This window comes from Geotrypetes seraphini, chromosome 2, assembly GCF_902459505.1.
Source record: "Geotrypetes seraphini chromosome 2, aGeoSer1.1, whole genome shotgun sequence".
NCBI classification, from domain to species: Eukaryota; Metazoa; Chordata; class Amphibia; order Gymnophiona; family Dermophiidae; genus Geotrypetes; species Geotrypetes seraphini.
Window position 1 is genome coordinate 421,439,299 of NC_047085.1, and position 18,448 is coordinate 421,457,746.

At 42.1% G+C, this 18,448-nt stretch overlaps 1 protein-coding gene across 8 annotated transcripts in view; it reads right to left on the minus strand.

Moving 5' to 3' along the window:
- ANKIB1 (ankyrin repeat and IBR domain containing 1) overlaps positions 1 to 18,448 on the minus strand; it is a 280,095-nt gene that overhangs the window by 26,420 nt on the left and 235,227 nt on the right. For all 8 annotated transcript variants that reach the window (XM_033931149.1, XM_033931147.1, XM_033931152.1 and 5 more), the window contains exon 16: positions 16,831 to 17,009. In XM_033931149.1, the coding sequence (XP_033787040.1) occupies positions 16,831 to 17,009 (179 nt within the window). The remainder of the gene's footprint in view (positions 1 to 16,830; positions 17,010 to 18,448) is intronic.

Consider the following 18,448-nt stretch of genomic DNA (forward strand, 5'->3'; position numbering starts at 1 on the left):
CCCACCTTAAGCCTTACCTGGTGGTCTAGCGGGTTTTCAGGGCAGGAGCGATCTTCCCACGCTCCTGCCCCATGCAGATCGCTCATAGGAAAAGGCTGTCTTGAGCTCCCGTTGTAGTCTCAAGATTTTTTAGTTTGCACATAACATACAGTATTCATTACACTTGTGTCAAGCAACAAACGGTTCTCAGATCTCAATGCTCTGGATGGTTTGTACAATGGCAGACACTATCAAATAGTCAGGCAAGGTACCATAAATGCCTTGAACAATTTTCAAGATTTTAAATTGAATTTTAAATTGAATTGGCAACCAGTGTAATTTCTTTAATATGGGAGATATGTGCTCATAACGAGACACTCCCATCAACCGCTGAGCCGCTGAGTTCCGAACAGTTTGTAATGCCTTGATACGGGTAGAGGGTACATCTAGATCAGGTGTAGGGAACTCCGGTCCTCGAGAGCCATATTCCAGTCGGGTTTTCAGGATTTCCCCAATGAATATGCATGAGATCTATGCGCATGCACTGCCTTCAATGCATATTCATTGGGGAAAGCCTGAAAACCCGACTGGAATATTGCTCTCGAGGACCGGAGTTCCCTACCCCTAATCTAGATATATACTATTGCAGTAGTCCAACTGAGATAATACCATCGTTTGTAGCACCTGTCTAAAATTCCAGTTAATTAACACATTCTTCAACTGGGATAATTTCTGCATGACAAAATACGCAAGCTGCACTACTCTTAATATCTGAGATTTAAATGACATTTTGCATCCATGAGCACATCAAGTACCCTAATCTCTGCACTGATCTTAATCTCGTGATCACACAGATGGATCTGTCTAGGCCATAGATGTTCATCATCTTCTCCAATAATCATAATTTCTGTTTTTCCTATATTCAGTGCAAACCCTAACTCTGCCTGGTGCATTTTGGGATGCACTGGGAGGGGCCTAAATACTTGGGCTTGTTAAGAATAAATATTTGAAGGCAAAATTACGAGAAATATAGGAAGAGAGGCACCTCATGACAAAATTGTTACTTTGAGCAGAGCCACGATACCACGTGTCTGTCTATCGCCACAGATAAAAATAGATTGCTGATCCTGCGCTTGTGAGGCTAGAGGGAAGGCACCTGCCCATGCATGGGCGGGATGCTATCTTGAAGATTTAAAGACATACATAGAGTTTTCTAAGCGTCTGTACCTGGGGCTCCGAGAATATGTCACCCATATGTGAGATTACTATGGCCTGTTTGTCTTCAAAAAATACTTTCCTGAAAGCTCATGATGTTTTTATACTGTGATCACCGAAAAGGACACATTGTTTATGAAGATGGCCATGCATATGTATGTGCGTTCAACTTGTGATTCATCAATATTTAAGACAGTGTTTCAAGATATTAATTAGGTCCTCTTTTACTAAGCTCATAGGAATTCTATGAGAGTCAGAGCATTTAGTGCTCTGGGCTGCAGTAGAAACCTTTATTGCAGCTTAGTAAAAAAAAAAAAAAAAGGGGGGGGCTGTAAATTTGCTGATTTTATGTTCTATTTATTTATTAATAATAATAATAGCTTATATACCGCAATACCGTGAAGTTCTATGCGGTTTACAAAGATTAAGCAAAGGTACAAATTGATTGACTTTAAGAGGGGAGGAAGAAAGAGGGTTAATAGGACAGGAAATCCATTTTTGAGGAGAGAGTGATCAATAGAATAAGTTAATCGCTATAGAGGGGAGAGAGAAGAGACGATCAGTTGTCTAGATACTTTAGGAACAGGTGTGTTTTCAGACGTTTCCTAAATTCCTCATAAGTAGTGGGTGAAAGCAATTGTTCTAGGTCTTTACCCCATGATGCTGCTTGGTGCGAGAGAAGATGTTCATGGTGTTTTTTCAGTTTACAACCTCTCACTGGGGGGGAAACGAAGTTGGAATGTGAGCTTCTCTTGTGTCTGTTGGCTGAGAAGACGAAAAGGTCAGTTATATATTTAGGGGCAAGTCCGTGTAATGCTTTGAAGCAGAAGCAGGCAAATTTATACTTTACGCGCGCCTCCATTGGCAGCCAATGCAGCTGCCGGTAGTAGGGTGTCACGTGGTCAAACTTCCTCAGCCAAAGATCAGTTTGACCGCTGCATTTTGCATCAATTGTAAATGCTGCATGTTCTCTTGGGAAATTGCTAAATAGGCGATGTTACAGTAGTCAAGTAGACTCAGTACGAGGGATTGGACTAGGGTTCTGAATGCCGCTGTATCGAAATAAGCTTTAATGGATCTGAGTTTCCAGAGAGTGAAAAATCCCTTTCTGATCAAGGAGTCCACCTGATCTCTCATGGTTAGGCACTGATCCAAAGTTTCACCTAGTATCTTTATGGTAGGTTGGATAGGGTAATTAAGATTATTGATACATAGTGGTGATTTGGTGTCAAGCGGATGTGGCGAAGCAACGAAGAAAGTTGTCTTTTCTGAATTAAGTTTGAGCCTAAAGGTTGTCATCCAGTGCTCCATCACGTTTATGGCTTCTGAAGCTTTAGGAATAGTTTCAGAGATAGAATTAACGAATGGGATGATGATCGTAAAATCATCTGCATAACTAAATAGTTTTATCCCTAACTGGGTTAGCTGCGTGCCTAGTGAGGACATGTAGACGTTGAAGATCGGGTCGATGGTTTCCCGATAGTGGTGGCTGGTCCCTCTGTTTGATTTTAAAAGAAAGCAGGCAGTTGATTCTCCCCAGCGGACTGCGGGTGGGGCGGAGCTCAGACACCCGGCAGGATCGGGTTGATGGGCTCCCGATAGTGGTGGCTGGTCCCTTTGCTTGTTTTTAAAAGAAAGCAGGCAGTTGATTCTCCCCAGCGGACTGCGGGTGGGGCGGAGCTCAGACACCCGGCAGGATCGGGTTGATGGGCTCCCGATAGTGGTGGCTGGTCCCTCTGCTTGTATTTATTCATTTTGGATATTTAATTATTTATTCAAAAATGATTTTATATATTCATTGCGTGTATTTATTACCTTTTTTTATATAGAAAAGTTTTATATGCAAGGTTATTATTTGTCATATATTTTATACTTGAGTTACCCAGATATATTACAATTAAATAAATATGAATACTAGGTAGCAAAACAGCATTTTCATGATATAAATAGAACTTTCTGGACCTAATGACATCATTTGTTTCAATGGAATACATCCAAAATGGCTACTGGAATGCATGGATTTATTGAACATTTTTAAGTGTTTTCCAGCGTTTTATTTACTACTAGTGTTTAAGTCTGTTACATTAATGGGTGCTAGAATAGATGTATCTGTCTGTCTCTCTCCTTGAACGCTGTCTGTCTGTCTTTCTTTCTGTCTGTCTCTCTCTCCTTGGCCGCTGTCTGTTTTTCTCTCCTTGGCTGCTGTCTGTCTTTCTTTCTTTTTGTCTCTCTCTCTCTTTGGCCGCTGCCTGTCTTTCTTTCTTTCTGTCTCTCTCTCTCTTTGGCCGCTGCCTGTCTTTCTTTCTTTCTGTCTCTCCTTGGCTGCTGTCTGTCTTTCTTTCTTTTTGTCTCTCTCTCTCTTTGGCCGCTGTCTTTCTTTCTTTCTTTCTATCTGTCTCTCTCTCTCCTTGGCCGCTGCCTGTCTTTCTTTCTTTCTGTCTGTCTGTATCTCTCCTTGGCTGCTGTCCGTCTTTCTTTCTGTCTCTCCTTGGCTGCTGTCTGTCTGTCTTTCTTTCTGTCTCTCTCTTTGGCCGCTGTCTGTCTCTTTTTATTTTTTTTCTGTCTCTCTCTTTGGCTGCTGTCTGTCTGTCTTTCTTTCTGTCTTTCTGTTTGGCCACTGTCTCTTTCTTTGGCCGCTGTCTGTCTGGGTTTCTTTCTGTCGCTCCCTTTGGCCGCTGTCTGTCTGGGTTTCTTTCTGTCGCTCTCTTTGGCCGCTGTCTCTCTGTCTTTCTTTCTGTCTCTCTCTTTGGTTGCTGTCTGTCTTTGGTCGCTGTCTGTTTGTCTTTCTTTCTCTTTGGCTGCATTTTTTCTGTCTCTCTCCCTGGCCCCCTGTCTTTCTGTGTGTCTGTCTTTCTTTCTGTCTGTCTCTCTCTCTGCCTGCCTGTCTGTCTGTCTTTGTTTCTCTTGCGCTGAGACGCTTCAGCTCTAGCCACCTTCTCCCACCTACCCTTAAATCACTCCTTTTGCCTCCTGCACACTACCAATACCTTTAGACGGAGTGCGGGCGGGAGGGGGAGTCGTCGCCGTAGTGTTTATTATGATACTATATATTCTGAATTTATTCTAAGGGCTTCTTTTACTAAGCTGCGATAGCATTTTTAGAGCGCGCTGAATTGCTGCACGCGCTAAACCTGCGCTATGCAGATAGAACTAACACCAGCTCAATTATGGTATTAGTATCTAGTGCGCGTGGTAATTCAGCGCGTGCTAAAACCACTATTGTAGCTAAGTAAAAGGAGCCCTGTCAACTCCATTGGAACATTAGACCTACTATTCTAATATTTCTGCTTGCTTCTCCTCCTTTTCCCTCCCTTCTGAAGCAGTAAAAATGATTACCTTGGCGCTCAAACGATTTTAATATGTGGAGAACAAAGACTAACAGTCTAATTTGCCATTTAAGTTTTTCCATTTTGCTAATACTTGCTTGAGCTTAGCTTCCCCTTCTTTGGAAAGGCAGCTTTTGTTCAAAATTTCCCCCAAAGAAGACCCAGGCTCAGGTTGAAACGCCTATATAAAGTAAAGGCATCGGGAGTTTTCTATCATATCAACATTGATGGTGGCAGGTTACACCTCACAACAAGCTAAGTGTTGCCTTTTTCATAAATGCTAGCTGTGTTGCACATAATTTATTTACACTTTTTAAGATATTCTAGGTAAATGCATGCTTTAGGAATATGCACTTTTAGTTTTCTATACACAGTCATATCTATAAAAAAACTTTCTTATATACTCTAATTTATTAATTTGAGTCTCTCACACTTCAGGCTCCAGGCACATGCACTTCATACATTTTAGAAATCTTCTTTTTTTTTTTAACATCATTTTTATTCAAGAGGCCACAAGAGAAAAACAGGCAAATCCAATAATACAGAACACAATTGCATAACAAAAAAGTAAATTTATCGAATTTTAATATAATAGGAATTTTAAATGAATTAATAATTTAGGGTCTTTGCAAATAAACGATTTTATCATCTTACAATTTTAAAAGTATCATTCCAATAAAGTTAGTGCTGATAATAATAGTTAAATAAATTTAGTGATCATAATAACTATAGGGAATCAAATTAAACTAAGTAGATTAATTATTTTTTTGGTAGGGGGTGGTGGACATAAAGGATTACAACAATATACAAGACAGGAACTTGGAATGGTATACATCATAAGAGGTTCCAAAGACTGAAGTCTGTATAACTTATGATATGTCCACCACTGTTTTCTTTAAATACTCAATAAGAATTATGACTTAATTTTAATCTTAATATTTATAAAGATATCTTTAAAAATGCCCTAATTTAGATTTGATGTATTAGATGCTATTATGGCTTTGATTTCAGCTATGAATGTTGTTAGAATTGACTGTTTAATCATTCCATACAATTATTGAATTATCTTCCCTTCACCTATTTTATCTGCATTTACAGGTTGATATATGTTTAAGGTCTTACTATATAATAACAGTTTTCTTTTATCGACAAGTTTTCAACAGTTTTAACTATTTAGTGGGATTGTGTCTTTCTGGCCCCTCAATAGGTATGTGTCCTTTTCAATGCCCACTATTCATACACTTTTTTTTATTTATTTATTCAATTTTCTATACTGTTCTCCCAGGGGAGCTCAGAACGGTTTACATGCATTCATTCAGGTCCTAGCAGTTTTCCCTCTCTGTCCCGGCGGGCTCACAATCTATCTAACGTACCTGGGGCAATGGGGGGATTAAGTGACTTGGCCAGGGTCAAAAGGAGCAGTGTGGGTTTGAACCCACAACCTCAGAGTGCTGAGGCTGTAGCTTTAACCACTGCGCCACACTCTCCCTTTATTTTACATACTATTATATTCCTGACAAGTAGGCTGGAGATTTTCTGTCATAGGTATCCATTTTGATAAATATATTACTGAGGCATTATTATAAAGAAAGATTAGTTTCTTACCTCAATAATCTTCTTTCTTGTAGATGTGTCTAGTGGTCATGAATGCTAAGGTTATGCAGCTGAACCTGAAAGTTGCTTGCAGAATGCTGTCAATCATCTGTTGAACTCTGCCTCCTTCCCAGGGAGCTGCTCCTGCTCCCTAGGTGTGCAAAAGCAATCAAGTAGCATTGTAATGACAGATATAACTGGAAGGAGGGAAACTGAGAAAAATCCCCCAACTACAATTCTTTTCTGCTCTGTAATAAACATATCCATTAACATTATAACATTCAAATAACTGATCAAAATAGACAGAAAAACTCGTAGTTACTCGCATGTCCTATGAAGCAGAGACTTAAACCAGACTATATGTTCTTGAGCGTTTTACTTTTTTTTTTTTTTTTAAATTCTCTCAGTTCATCTGAAAGACAGAATTCTCTAAATTTAGACTGATCTTAAGGCAGCAGGTGAAGCCCATGTACAGGGTGAGGCTTCAGGACCACTAGACATCTATAAGAAAGATTATTAAGATAAGAACCTAATATTTATTTCTAGTGCAATGTATCTAGTGGTCCTGAATGCTAGGGACATACCATAGCAGTCCCCGGAGTCTAGGGCAGGCCTGCTGAGCCTGCCTTCAAAACGGAGGACCCCAAATCTGTGTCTTTCCTGGTTGTTATGACCACCCTATAAAGCCTAGTAAAGGTTTGATAGGTAGACCAAGTAGCTGCTCTACAGATTTCTTCGGGCGAAAATGCCCAAGTCTCCACTCATGAGGTAGTTAACTCCTCTAGTGGAGGAACTATCAATGCAATTGGTGGCTGCTTATCACAGCCCATATATGCAGAGGAAATGGCCATTTTAATCTGTCTGGAAATTGAGGCTTTAGATGCTGGCTTCCCTTTCTTGCATGACTGGTCAGAAACAAAAAAGGTGATCTGATACGCAAAACTCATTGGCAACTTCGAGGTACCAGAGGAGCACTCGCTTGACATCCAACAAATACAACGCTTTATTCTTTTTCTTAGACTCCCTAGGGTGAAAAGTGGGCAAATGGACTTCCTGATTGATGTGAAAGCAGAGACTACTTTCGGTAAGATGGATGGAACCATCCTTAAAGAGAGAACCTGCTTCCATAAACTTAAGGAATGGTTCTCTGCAGGACAGAACTTGTAACTCAGAAACTCGTCTCGCTAACTTAATTACCACCAGAATTGTCGTCTTGACTGAAAGATCCAGAAGGGAAGCCTCCCATAAGGACTCATATGGAGCTCTACTGAGACCTTGTAATATGATGTTAAGATTCCAGGAAGGGAAAGGGAGTTGAACCGGAGGGTGCGACTGAAGAGCCCTTTTAATGAACCAGGAGACAACTAAGTGCTATTGTCGATGGCTTTTTAGCTCTAAGCAGAGTGGAAACGACTACTTCTGAGAAACCCTTGCTCATCAGGGCTGCCTGTTCAAGAGACATGCCGTAAACCCAAAGCATTCCGGATTCTCGATAGGGACTAGTCCATGAGTGTGAAGATCCACATGGACTGGCAGTCAGGCCTTTGTCCCTCTGGAGATGAACTAGGTTCACATACCATGGTCTGCAGGGCCAATCAGGCACCATTAGGACTACCAAGCCTGGATGATTCACAATCCTGCGAAATCTAGTCTAATTTGGGATTCATGGATCGCGATATGCTTATATAGGTTCAAGATGACTTACAAAATAGAATATGGAGAGCTGATTAGTGTGGTACAAGGATGCTTAGGAATACATTACAGCCTAAGGACGCACTAGAGATGCATTAGGCTAAGATCTTTTGGAATTATTGAGAAGAGAAGATGTATCATGCAATTAAAGGGGAATTAGATACAATGCCAAGGTGTTGCAGGAGGTACAGTACAAGGACATTTGGGGGAGGAACATGTGCAGCAAGTCATGAGGTAGAGTCTGTTACAGTCATTATCCAGTATGGGCCATGGGGAAAACACATACAAAAGCCTTTTCTCTGGCCACGGTTGGACTAACACATCCAATTCTGTGCTTCCAGGCTCGTATCTTCGACTGTAAAAGCGATCCATCTTTGTATTTACAGCGAGGCCATCAGATATATCTATGGATGCCCCCATCACTGAACTATGGAGGTGAACTCCTGGGAGAACAGAGACCATTCCCCCAGGTCAAGAGTCTGCAACTGAGAAAGTCGACCTGCACAATTTCCACTCCCACTACATACTCGGTCGAGAGGGCCTGCAAATGAGCTTCTGCCCACCGAAAGAAGAGTTGAACTTCTAGGCATAATGGGATGCTTCTGGTGTCTCCTTGCCTGTTGAAATAGGCCACCGCTGTCACATTATCCGAGGAGACTGACTGCTTTGCCTTTCATAGACTTCGCCAGCGCATGAAGCGCTAGTCAAATGACTCTGAGTTCTAGTTGATTTATGGACCACTTTTGCTGAGCCAGTGTCCAACAACCCTAAACTGGGTGTCTGTTGCAATGAACCCCCCAACCGCAAAGGCTGGCATCGGTTGTTAGAATTTTCTGGAGGAAATTCAGAGAGGCACACTCCTTAAGAGGGCAGTCGTCTGCAGCCACCACTGCAAACTGCTCTTTGCTTCCGGTAACCAGGGTAGCAGTTGCTAGAGTGAGTCCATCTAAGGAGACCATTGAGGAGAGTGTCTTGGCGAGGACTCATGTGAGCTCTTGCCCAAGGAACCACCTCTATGGCTGCCACTATTGACACCAGTACCTGCAGATAATGCCACACTAAAGGAGTCAGACTCTGTAGCAGGTCTGAAATCTTTTGCCAGAGCCTCAGTTAGCATGGCTTTGGAAGAAAGACCTGGCCCAAGGCCAAGGCCATGTTGAACAAAACTCCCAGGTACTCCAGGCAGTGGGTTAGCTCCAGCTGGCTCTTCTGGAAGTTGACGGTCCATCTCAAGTCCTGAAGGAGTTTAACTACTCTCAAAACTGCCAGCTTGCCTTCCTCCTTGGACTAAACTAAAACTAAACTAAACCTTGGGTTTATATACCGCACCATCTCCACGAATGCGGAGCTCAGCACGGTTTACAGGAAGAAAGATGAGAGAGGAACTACAGTGGAGAGATTAAAGAGTTAGGTGTAAAGGGGGAAGGTGAGAGGCCTAAGAGGGGGGAAGTGTTACAGTTTTGAGAATAGCCAGGTTTTTAGGTGTTTGCGGAAGAGTTGGAGGGAGCTTGAGGTTCGGAGAGGGGAGGTGAGGTTATTCCAGATCTCAGTGATTCTAAAGGGGAGGGATGACCCAAGTTTGCCTACATGGGAAATACCTTTTATGGAAGGGAAGGATAGTTTAAAAATTTGGGAGGATCTGGAGGAAGTAGGGGTTGGGGAGTTCCAGGATAGAGGGATAATGTCAGGAAGGATGCCATGTAGGATCTTGTAGGCCAGACACGCACATTTGAAGTGGATCCTGGGGATTACTGGGAGCCAATGGAGCTTAGACAGGAGTGGTGAGACATGATCAAATTTGCTTTTCGCGAAAACAAGCTTAGCTGCGGCGTTCTGAATCCGCTGAAGTCTGTGGAGGCTTTTCTTGGTTAGGCTGAGGTAGATAGAATTGCAATAATCCAATCTGGAGAGGATGATGGACGGGGCTCTGATTAGCCAATCATCCAAATATGGGTGCTCCTAGATCCCTGCTTTGCAGAGGTGCGCTGCCACTATCACCATCACCTTGGTAAAAGTGTGAGGTGCCATTGCAAGGCTGAAGGGAGCACAGAGAACTGGAAATACAACTCAAGCACATTAAACCACATGTATCTCCTGTAGGCTGGAAAAATGGAAATGTTGAGATAGATCTCCATCATATCAAGGGAGGCAAGATACTTCCCTGGCTCCATTGCCACTATGACCAACTGAAAGGTCTCCATATGGAAATGTGGGACTTTCAGTGCAACATTGACCGACTTAAGGTCCAGAATTGGCTTCCAGTCATCTGAGCTTTTCTTTGGAACAATGAATTATATGGACTATCTGCCCAAGCCCAATTCTTTGTCTGGCACTGACTCTATGACATGATTTAGTCGTCTTTGTACCATTGTCTGGACACTGAAGGCTCTCTTTAGCAGGCTGGTGAATCTACAAAGAGGTCAGGAAGGGAGACACAAAACTCGATTTTGTAACCTTATCGAGCAACTTCTAGGACCCCAGAACAACCAAAAGGCCGACAGCCTGCCCCCTATCTGGGGGGCTTGGCCCCTGTCCTGGTGTCATTGTGTTTTCTTGGAGCATGGGGAGGATGAGAACCACAGGCTTGCTGTCTCCTGCCCCTGCTGAACCTTTGCCATGACCCCTGAAAGGACATCTATGTTGCTTGGCCTCCCGCATAAAGACAGAATCTTTGAGAGCCTCAAAAATTCCCATTTTCTGAACTCTAAGCTGTCTGGGGTCTGCTGTCCGGCAAGTCTTAGGGTGATGGTCCATAACGCTGGCCATCGGGTCATCCAGACTAGAGAATGACAAGGGGAAAATATTTGTCCCCGTCACCACCCCATCCCTGTCCCCGCAACCACTGTCCCCACCCCGTCCCAGCGACCACTATCCCCGCCCCGTCCCAGCGACCACTGTCCCCGCCCCGTCCCAGCGACTACTATCCCCAAAGCATCCATACAAGCCTCAGTAATGCAATATTTAGCTTATTCCTTCCTTATAAACCAAAGTTCTGGCTGTGGAACTAGAGAAAGATGTTCAGTTGGCAAGGCTTTGTTTATAAATTTTTATAAACACAACTACTTTATCCTAAAGCAAAAAAAAAAAAATACTACTTTACCCTAATATACTAATATACTACTTTATCCTAAAGCATTAAAAATTAAAAAAATTAAAAATAAATAGAAATGCTTTTTTCTACCTTTGTTGTCTGGTTCCTGCTTTCCTCATTTTCTCATTCAATTCCTTTCATCCACTGTCTGTCTTCTCTCTGTGTCTTCCATTTGCTCTGCTACTTGCCTCTCCCTTCACCCCCCCCCTAATTGGTCTGGCACCCATCTTCTTCCCTCCGCTCCCCCCATAGTCTGGCATTTCTGCCTTCTTCCCTTCCAACGTCTTCTCCCTACTCTCTGTTCCCCATTTCCCTCCAGCGTCTTCTCTCCACTCTCTGTTCCCCATTTCCCTCCAGCGTCTTTTCCCCACTCTCTGTTCCCCAATTCTCTTTAGTGTCTTCTCCCCACTCTCTGTTCCCCATTTCCCTTCAGCATCTTCGCCCCCCTTTCTCTTCAGCGTCTGCTCCCCCCTTTCCCTTCAGCGTCTGCTCCCCACTATCTGTTCCCCATTTCCTTTCAGAGTCTGTTCCTCTCCACCCCCTTCAGCGTCTGTTCCTTTCCTCCACCACCCTTCTTTCTTGTCACCTCACCGCCCTTCGGCACCCCTCACGCAGCCCCCTCCCTCCTTCCTACCTACCCAAATCTATTGCCCTCCCTCCCCCCTACCTTCACGGTGCGTTTTAAGATTGAGTAACTTGTTCAAAGCCGTCGGAGCCTTAAGAGTAATAGCGTGCGTCTGTGGGCGGAAGCTTTTCCTCTGATGCAACCGAAGGCTCCGACAGTTTTGAACAAGTTACTCAATCTTAAAACGCGCTGCAAAGGTAAGGGGGAGAGGAGGAAGATAGATTCAGGTAGGTAGGAAGAAGAGAGGCGACCACGCGCGTTCTCTCCCTTAACTGCGGGGACAAGGCTATTCACCGCTCCATGGGGCGGTGGATGGCCTTGTCCCCGTACCCGCAGTGAGCACTTCCCTCCCTCCCCCCACCGTTTTGGCGGGGTACCAGCGGCTAGCCGTGGGTAACAGCCACCGTGTCATTCTCTAATCCAGACCCTTGCCAAACAGAATTTGCCCTTGAAAGAAAAGCCTGCTCAGAGTGGCTTTAAAGGCTGAATCCTGCCCACTGTCTGATCCAGAGCATCTGCTGGGTGGAGATAGCATAGGCTGACACCTTGCTCACAACTCTAATGATATTATACAGAGTGTCCGCTATATAATTTATCCCAGATAGGCGCATTTGGAGGGACTTTGTCGTCCTCTATATAATTTACCCCAGATAGCAACATTTGAGGGTCTTCATCATCCTCTGAGGCTGGGACTCAAGATAGATAGGTGTGGCAAGCTCGTGTCTTAATCCCTAGCTTGGATCCTTTAGTCTCCTTCACTGTGCCACCAGCAAATCCATCTTCGGCTGAACAAACAGCCTGAAAATCCAGAGCCATTGGGCACAGCTTGGCCATAGTCTTAGCTTCTCACAGGGACCCTTCTTGTGGCTCCCAGTGGTCTGTGATCAGCTTTGTGATATCCGGATGTGAGGGAACGAATGCAGTCAGAGCACTGAGCTGTTCATAATTGAGCACTGTGATGAGGGAGCTTGAGGAACTTCCAGTTTCAATTTTCATAGCAAAGCAGAAATAATGGCTGAAAATGAAGAGGCTTTGAACAGCTGGTGCACCGTGGGGTCTTACCACTGGCCCAGAGCCACTACCACTTCTTGACCGCTGTTCTCATGCAGAGACCAGACTCTGCCAGAGAACCTGCATCCTGGAAAAATAGTGGCATGGAACACAGGTTAAGCTGTTCACTTCAGTAGGAATGAATGTTTTTAGGTAAGGTTGTCTAATGTTTTAAGCTATGCGCCCCAAGTCCATACACCATAAAGGTGACAGAGTTGAGTGTTTTTGTCAAAATAGGTACAATAAAGTTTGGAAAAATGTAATCGATGTGAAAGGTCCACGAAGAATGTCGGGCTGTGCAGGGAGTAATGTGAACATTCGAATGGAAGGAGCTGTTTAAAAGAGGTTTATTTAAACAGAACATTTCAGCTGCTGCTTTGTAAGTAATACATTTCTTTCTTGCTGCTCATTAAGGATGATTGTTTGAGAGGCTTTATTAAATATAGCAATTTCCCTGATGCAGCGGCATGATTTGCCACGAAACGCTGCCAGCATTGGACTGAGTATTATTGTTTTAAAAGATGAAAAAAGAATACAAAGAAATATGTTGGATATGGGATCACAGCAAGTATTAACTAAATTGGATTGATGAGAAGCTTAAAATCATGGTGCCTGAAGGTAGGTTTTTATGCCGATGAAAGTTCCTTGAAGTAATTCCTTATGTGACTCCTAAAACAACTCTTCCTACCCTTGGACCAGTTGAGAATTTGAAATGAGATAAGTAAGAAATTGTAATGATTTAAAAACCACTAAAGACTGGTAGGCAGTATAAAAATAGTTTCTGAAAGAGTTAGGATATAAATTTATGATTTTGAGTAGAGATGTTGCTCCACTTCTGGTGTGAATATTGATGGAATTGGACCTTCCATCCTCCCAGTATATGTCAGACTGAACCCTCCTGGTTCAGCTCTGTGTCCTTGTCTGGTCAGGGCACAAACTAAGGAGAGTTCTCCTGTGTCATTATCTTCATCACATTAAACACAGACGCCGAGGACTCTCAGCAATTCAAATAGGCATTCCACATAAGGCTCATAAAATCCGGGGTGAAGCCTTGTACTTGGAGTCTCGAGGACCTGGCTGGCATTCCATGCTAGTCCTCCTGGTCTCCATGGCCACTGCGCATCTGTGCTCGGGCAATGCACCTTCAGAGTGCTCTGGAAAGGGCTTATTTCCTTGGGAATATGCCTCCTGAAGATTCCCAGCCTTGAAGGACTCGGAGGAGGCTGAGCACAAGGCACCTGCCCATCCCCAGTGCACTCCATTGCACGTGGAACATGGATGTTCCTCGGCCAGCTATCCAACTCAAACCTGGCAAGATATAGGAGTATGAAAGCCTGAAGGGTCCATCCCTGCCAATTTTAAGCAAAATCAAGGGAGATGAGGCAGATGGAGGCTTTAGAACAACAGCACTTAAAATCTAAGAAGGCCACCACCAGTAAAATCGTGTCAAAAACGATCCTTGGGGAATTCCTTGAAGTACAAAAATTGCAAGGAACTGAGTTTCAGAGGTAGAGGACCTTGGCTCTGGCTGCAGAAACCTTTAAATTTCACTTTTGGAGAACCCCCAATTTTCTCCATAGGTTATAATAGCCTTACTCACTGTGTCATGTGACTGCCTGCTATAGTTTAAAAATGCAGCTGGAATAAATGGAGAAGAACTCTGCCCCACAGGTTTGCTGGATGAACTTGGTCTTCAGGCTACCAGTCTGACCGAAGTCAGACTGAGTCTCAACCCCCAGAAAACCTCATGCTGCTAACAGGGAAGAAGACCACGAAGCCAGTCCACTATTGATCCCAGCCAAGCTGGGAAGAAAGCCTGTACTCAAACTCCTAATAAATCAGGGATGCGAGCAATTACATAGGGGATGGCCCCTGTGCTCAAAAAATACAAAAGCAGACTAGTTAGCAAGATGTCGACGAGGGCTGATCCTGCTAGCAGCAGACCTCCACAGCAAGAGTCTGCATCTTCTCTCAGGTAAAGGTCCAAACAAGTGGGAACCTCCAGACATCAAGCCTCTAACCAAACACTTAGAAAAAATACCCCAAAATAATAAAACCATAGAGCAGAACAGAAACACTTCTGAGCAACTTGCTTGTAGAAAAAAGACTTGAATTGGCAGGAGCAGGTCCTTGGGAAGGAGGCGGATTCAAAATACGATTGACAGCATTCTGCAAGCAACTTGTGGGTTCAGATGCATAACCTTAGCTTTCAGGACCACTAGACACTGCACTAGAAGGAGTGCTTACCTACTTTTGTGCATATCACACTATATATTTACAGGAAATTTCTATATTACACTGTCACTATAAGAGCTCATCTTTTTTATTTATTTTAACTTTTATTTTATTGAACCAAGAAGCTATTGACAAGTGTACACTGTTCAATTTAATCATCAATGCTAAAATCATAAACTACAGGTAAAAACTACACAAGGTTCCACGTTTCTTCCCCTTAAAACCACACATCATACCCTTTTAGTCAAATAGTTCTACTCTATATAGCAATTGTATCCGGGACACCTGCGTTAGTTCTTCATGGTGACCCTTTTCTACAGTAACAAGAACAGAAAGAAAACAGGTTATACTCCCCCCAACTCCCTTCCCAATAGTGCTCTTTCACAAATTTGACAATTACAGGGTCAATAAGAAAGCACATCCCAAATTGGTGTCCATGTTAATTGAAATGTCTCATCTTTTTTCTCTATCTGTTACACCACTCATTCAGGATTTTTTTCTGATAGTTATCTCTTTGGCTTTCAGACTTGATAATAGCCATTTTATGCATGTCTACCTGCCAATTTATAGTCAATTAATACTCACGTCTTTAAATTGCATGTTATCTGTGTGCACTTATGTTCACAAGAATGGTCCATATGTTTATCTTGGTGTTACGGTTTCCCATATAGCTTTTCATTCAGATAAGTGCACTATATCATTCTGTGCCTCTGAAAGATACATATGCGTATTTGGGTGTGTTTTCCATATTTCACCATTGGTTTTCTCATATATTTGTCCAAGTCACATCCTTTTTCATTGTTTAATTTTTCATTATTATTTATATTGACATCTCAGTTAGATGTGTCACTTATATATGCATTTATGTCCTATTTTTTAAACTAATATTTGTGCAAAATATTTGTGTAGTTTTTAATCAAAATACCTGTGTAATTTTTAACATTAATTTTTGTTTTCAAGGAGATTTTTATTTGGAACTCCTGATGCAGGAGACAGCTAAAACACAGCCCGTATCGAATTCTTTTAATGTTTGTGCTCTTAAAGTGTACTGCTGCTAATAAAAGTGCTTGAAGAAATCTTTTGGTTGAACAGCAGTCTATGGTCATCTCTCCAACTGCTATTTGTGCTGCTGCTATTTGAATTGTGGAGATTGTTCCCTCTTTTTATTTCAAACATTTTTTTTGTATTGAAGACATTGCAAAAGAAAAACCGTAACAGTTCAATACAACTATGTCTTTTTATATCTATATCTATATGACAATATCCTTCCCCTCCCTATCCCCTCTAGAATCAACAATTTTATGGATGAAACAGCAATAATAACCAGACAAGAACTGATTATGTCAATCATCCAATGCCCTCTATTTTTTATGGGTAGTAAAAAAACATGAAGAATTTGAGAAATGGAAATTTTAGGTGTGAAAAAGAACATTAGATTCTTTTGGTTCTGTTTAAACTTTTATCTTGACACCATTATAGTTATTTTGTAACACTGTAAACTGTTCCAATTTTTATTAGCACAACACAAATTTAAATAAAGAGTTTGATTGATTGCTCATGTATTACATCATATCTGGTACATGACTATACAGTATGAATACTACTATTATTATTTCTAAAGCGCTACCAGATGCATGCAGCGCTGTACATAATATGTATTCCTTCTGGACCAAATATGTTTTCCTGCAGAAATTTGTGCCAGCAGCTGGAGAACTGCTTGTTATGCTCCTGTAAATACATTATTCATACTATCTAAAGCAGGGATCTCAAAGCCCCTCCTTGAGGGCCACAATCCAGTCGGGTTTTCAGGATTTCCCCAATGAATATGCATTGAAAGCAGTGCATGCACATAGATCTCATGCATATTCATTGGGGAAATCCTGAAAACCCGACTGGATTGCGGCTCTCAAGGAGGGACTTTGAGGATTGCTCTTTTACAATACGTGCATCTGTGCTTTTATTTTTTATCATCTCTCAAGAAAATAAAATCACAGTTAAGAATAGTTGTCTCTGATTTTTGTTACCTGCGTCTTGGAGCTTCAGGTGAGTCTGCAGGAGCAACTCCACGGGCTACAGAAGCCAAGAACTCTTGTCTTTTTTGCAGCACAAGGCAAGCTGCTCGAATGATCTTATGACGAGGTGTACGAAGGTAAGGTCTGTTTACTTTCTGAGCTAGATCTTCAGTGACCATCTCTAGGTCTGTCTGAAATAAGTAAAAATAAAACTGATTCTAATAAATATTTTTTTTAAATCTTAGTGAGGTTCAATAGGGCTTCCAATATATTCATTTCAATTATTCTCCATTACAACAAATGTTTAATATTGATTTCAAAAAACAAATTATAAAAAAAGCTCCCATTAAAAATGTGTCTCGATGTGAGCTAAATTCAACGGAGTATATAATGTAATATAAAACAATCCCATCTATTCCAGTCAGAAATATAGCTTCAGATATTTGAACAGCCAAAAAAATACAGTGATTAAAATAAATAAATGGAAAAAATAACAGTAAAATGAAATTACAAAGTTGCAGAAAAGGACAGCAGGGAAAACTTATAAGCATCACCATACTAGGGCAGACCAAAGGTCCATCGAGCCCAATATCCTGTTTCCAACAGTAGCCTGGGCTATGGTGCTGGTCCCTAACATCCCTGATCAGGTTCCATTTCCTGTCCCTGATATATTTTGCTGCAACAGCTGCTATGAGTTCTCTTACTTGCTTCAGGATAATACAGAGATATTGAGAGAACTCTGATTTTCTGCTAGTTTTGGTATCTTTGCAGTGTAAGCAGTAACTGGCCTATTTTCTGTACAAATGGGACACATTGCCCTGACCCCACTTCTGAAAAAAGCTGATCTAGACCCATCCTCCCCTTCCAGCTATCGTCCTATAGCAAATATTCCTCTCCTGACCAAAATGCTCGAGGCTATTATATCCACTCAGCTCTCATCTTACTTAGAGAGATTCTCCATTCTATTACCTTGCCAATATGGCTTTAGACCCAATTTCAGCACTGAATCCCTGCTGGCCTCTTTAATCTCAAAGATCCAACAACATCAATCTCGTAATAAGTTTGCTATCCTACTACAATTCGATCTATCTGCGGCCTTTGATGTTGTCTACCACGATATCCTAATTTACCAACTTTCTGAGATAGGCATTGATTCCACAGTCTTAGACTGGTTCTCAAAATTTTTACGATCCCGCTCTTACACTGTTAACATGAATGGAATCATGTCTTTTCCTTGGAGTCCGCTATGTGGTGTTCCCCAGGGATCACCTCTGTCCCCTATTCTTTTCAACATTTATATGTCTTCTTTGAAATTCTTCCATCTATCTCCCTTTGAAACTCTATTTACATAAGCAGATGACATCCTTGTCCTTCTCGAGATAGATTCGAACCTCACTAACCTCACCAAAAATATAACAGCTTGCATAAGAAAACTCCAATCCTGGGCCTTCTCTGTACAAATGAAGCTGAATGAGTCCAAAACAAAACTACTCTGGCTTGGCCCAAAATTAGATCAGTTACCCACGCTCATTCCACTACCTTCTGGTCCCACACTGCAGATCAAATTCTCAAGCAAAGTTTTGGGCATCATTGACTCTACACTTTCCTTTAATGATCATCTCAACTCTCT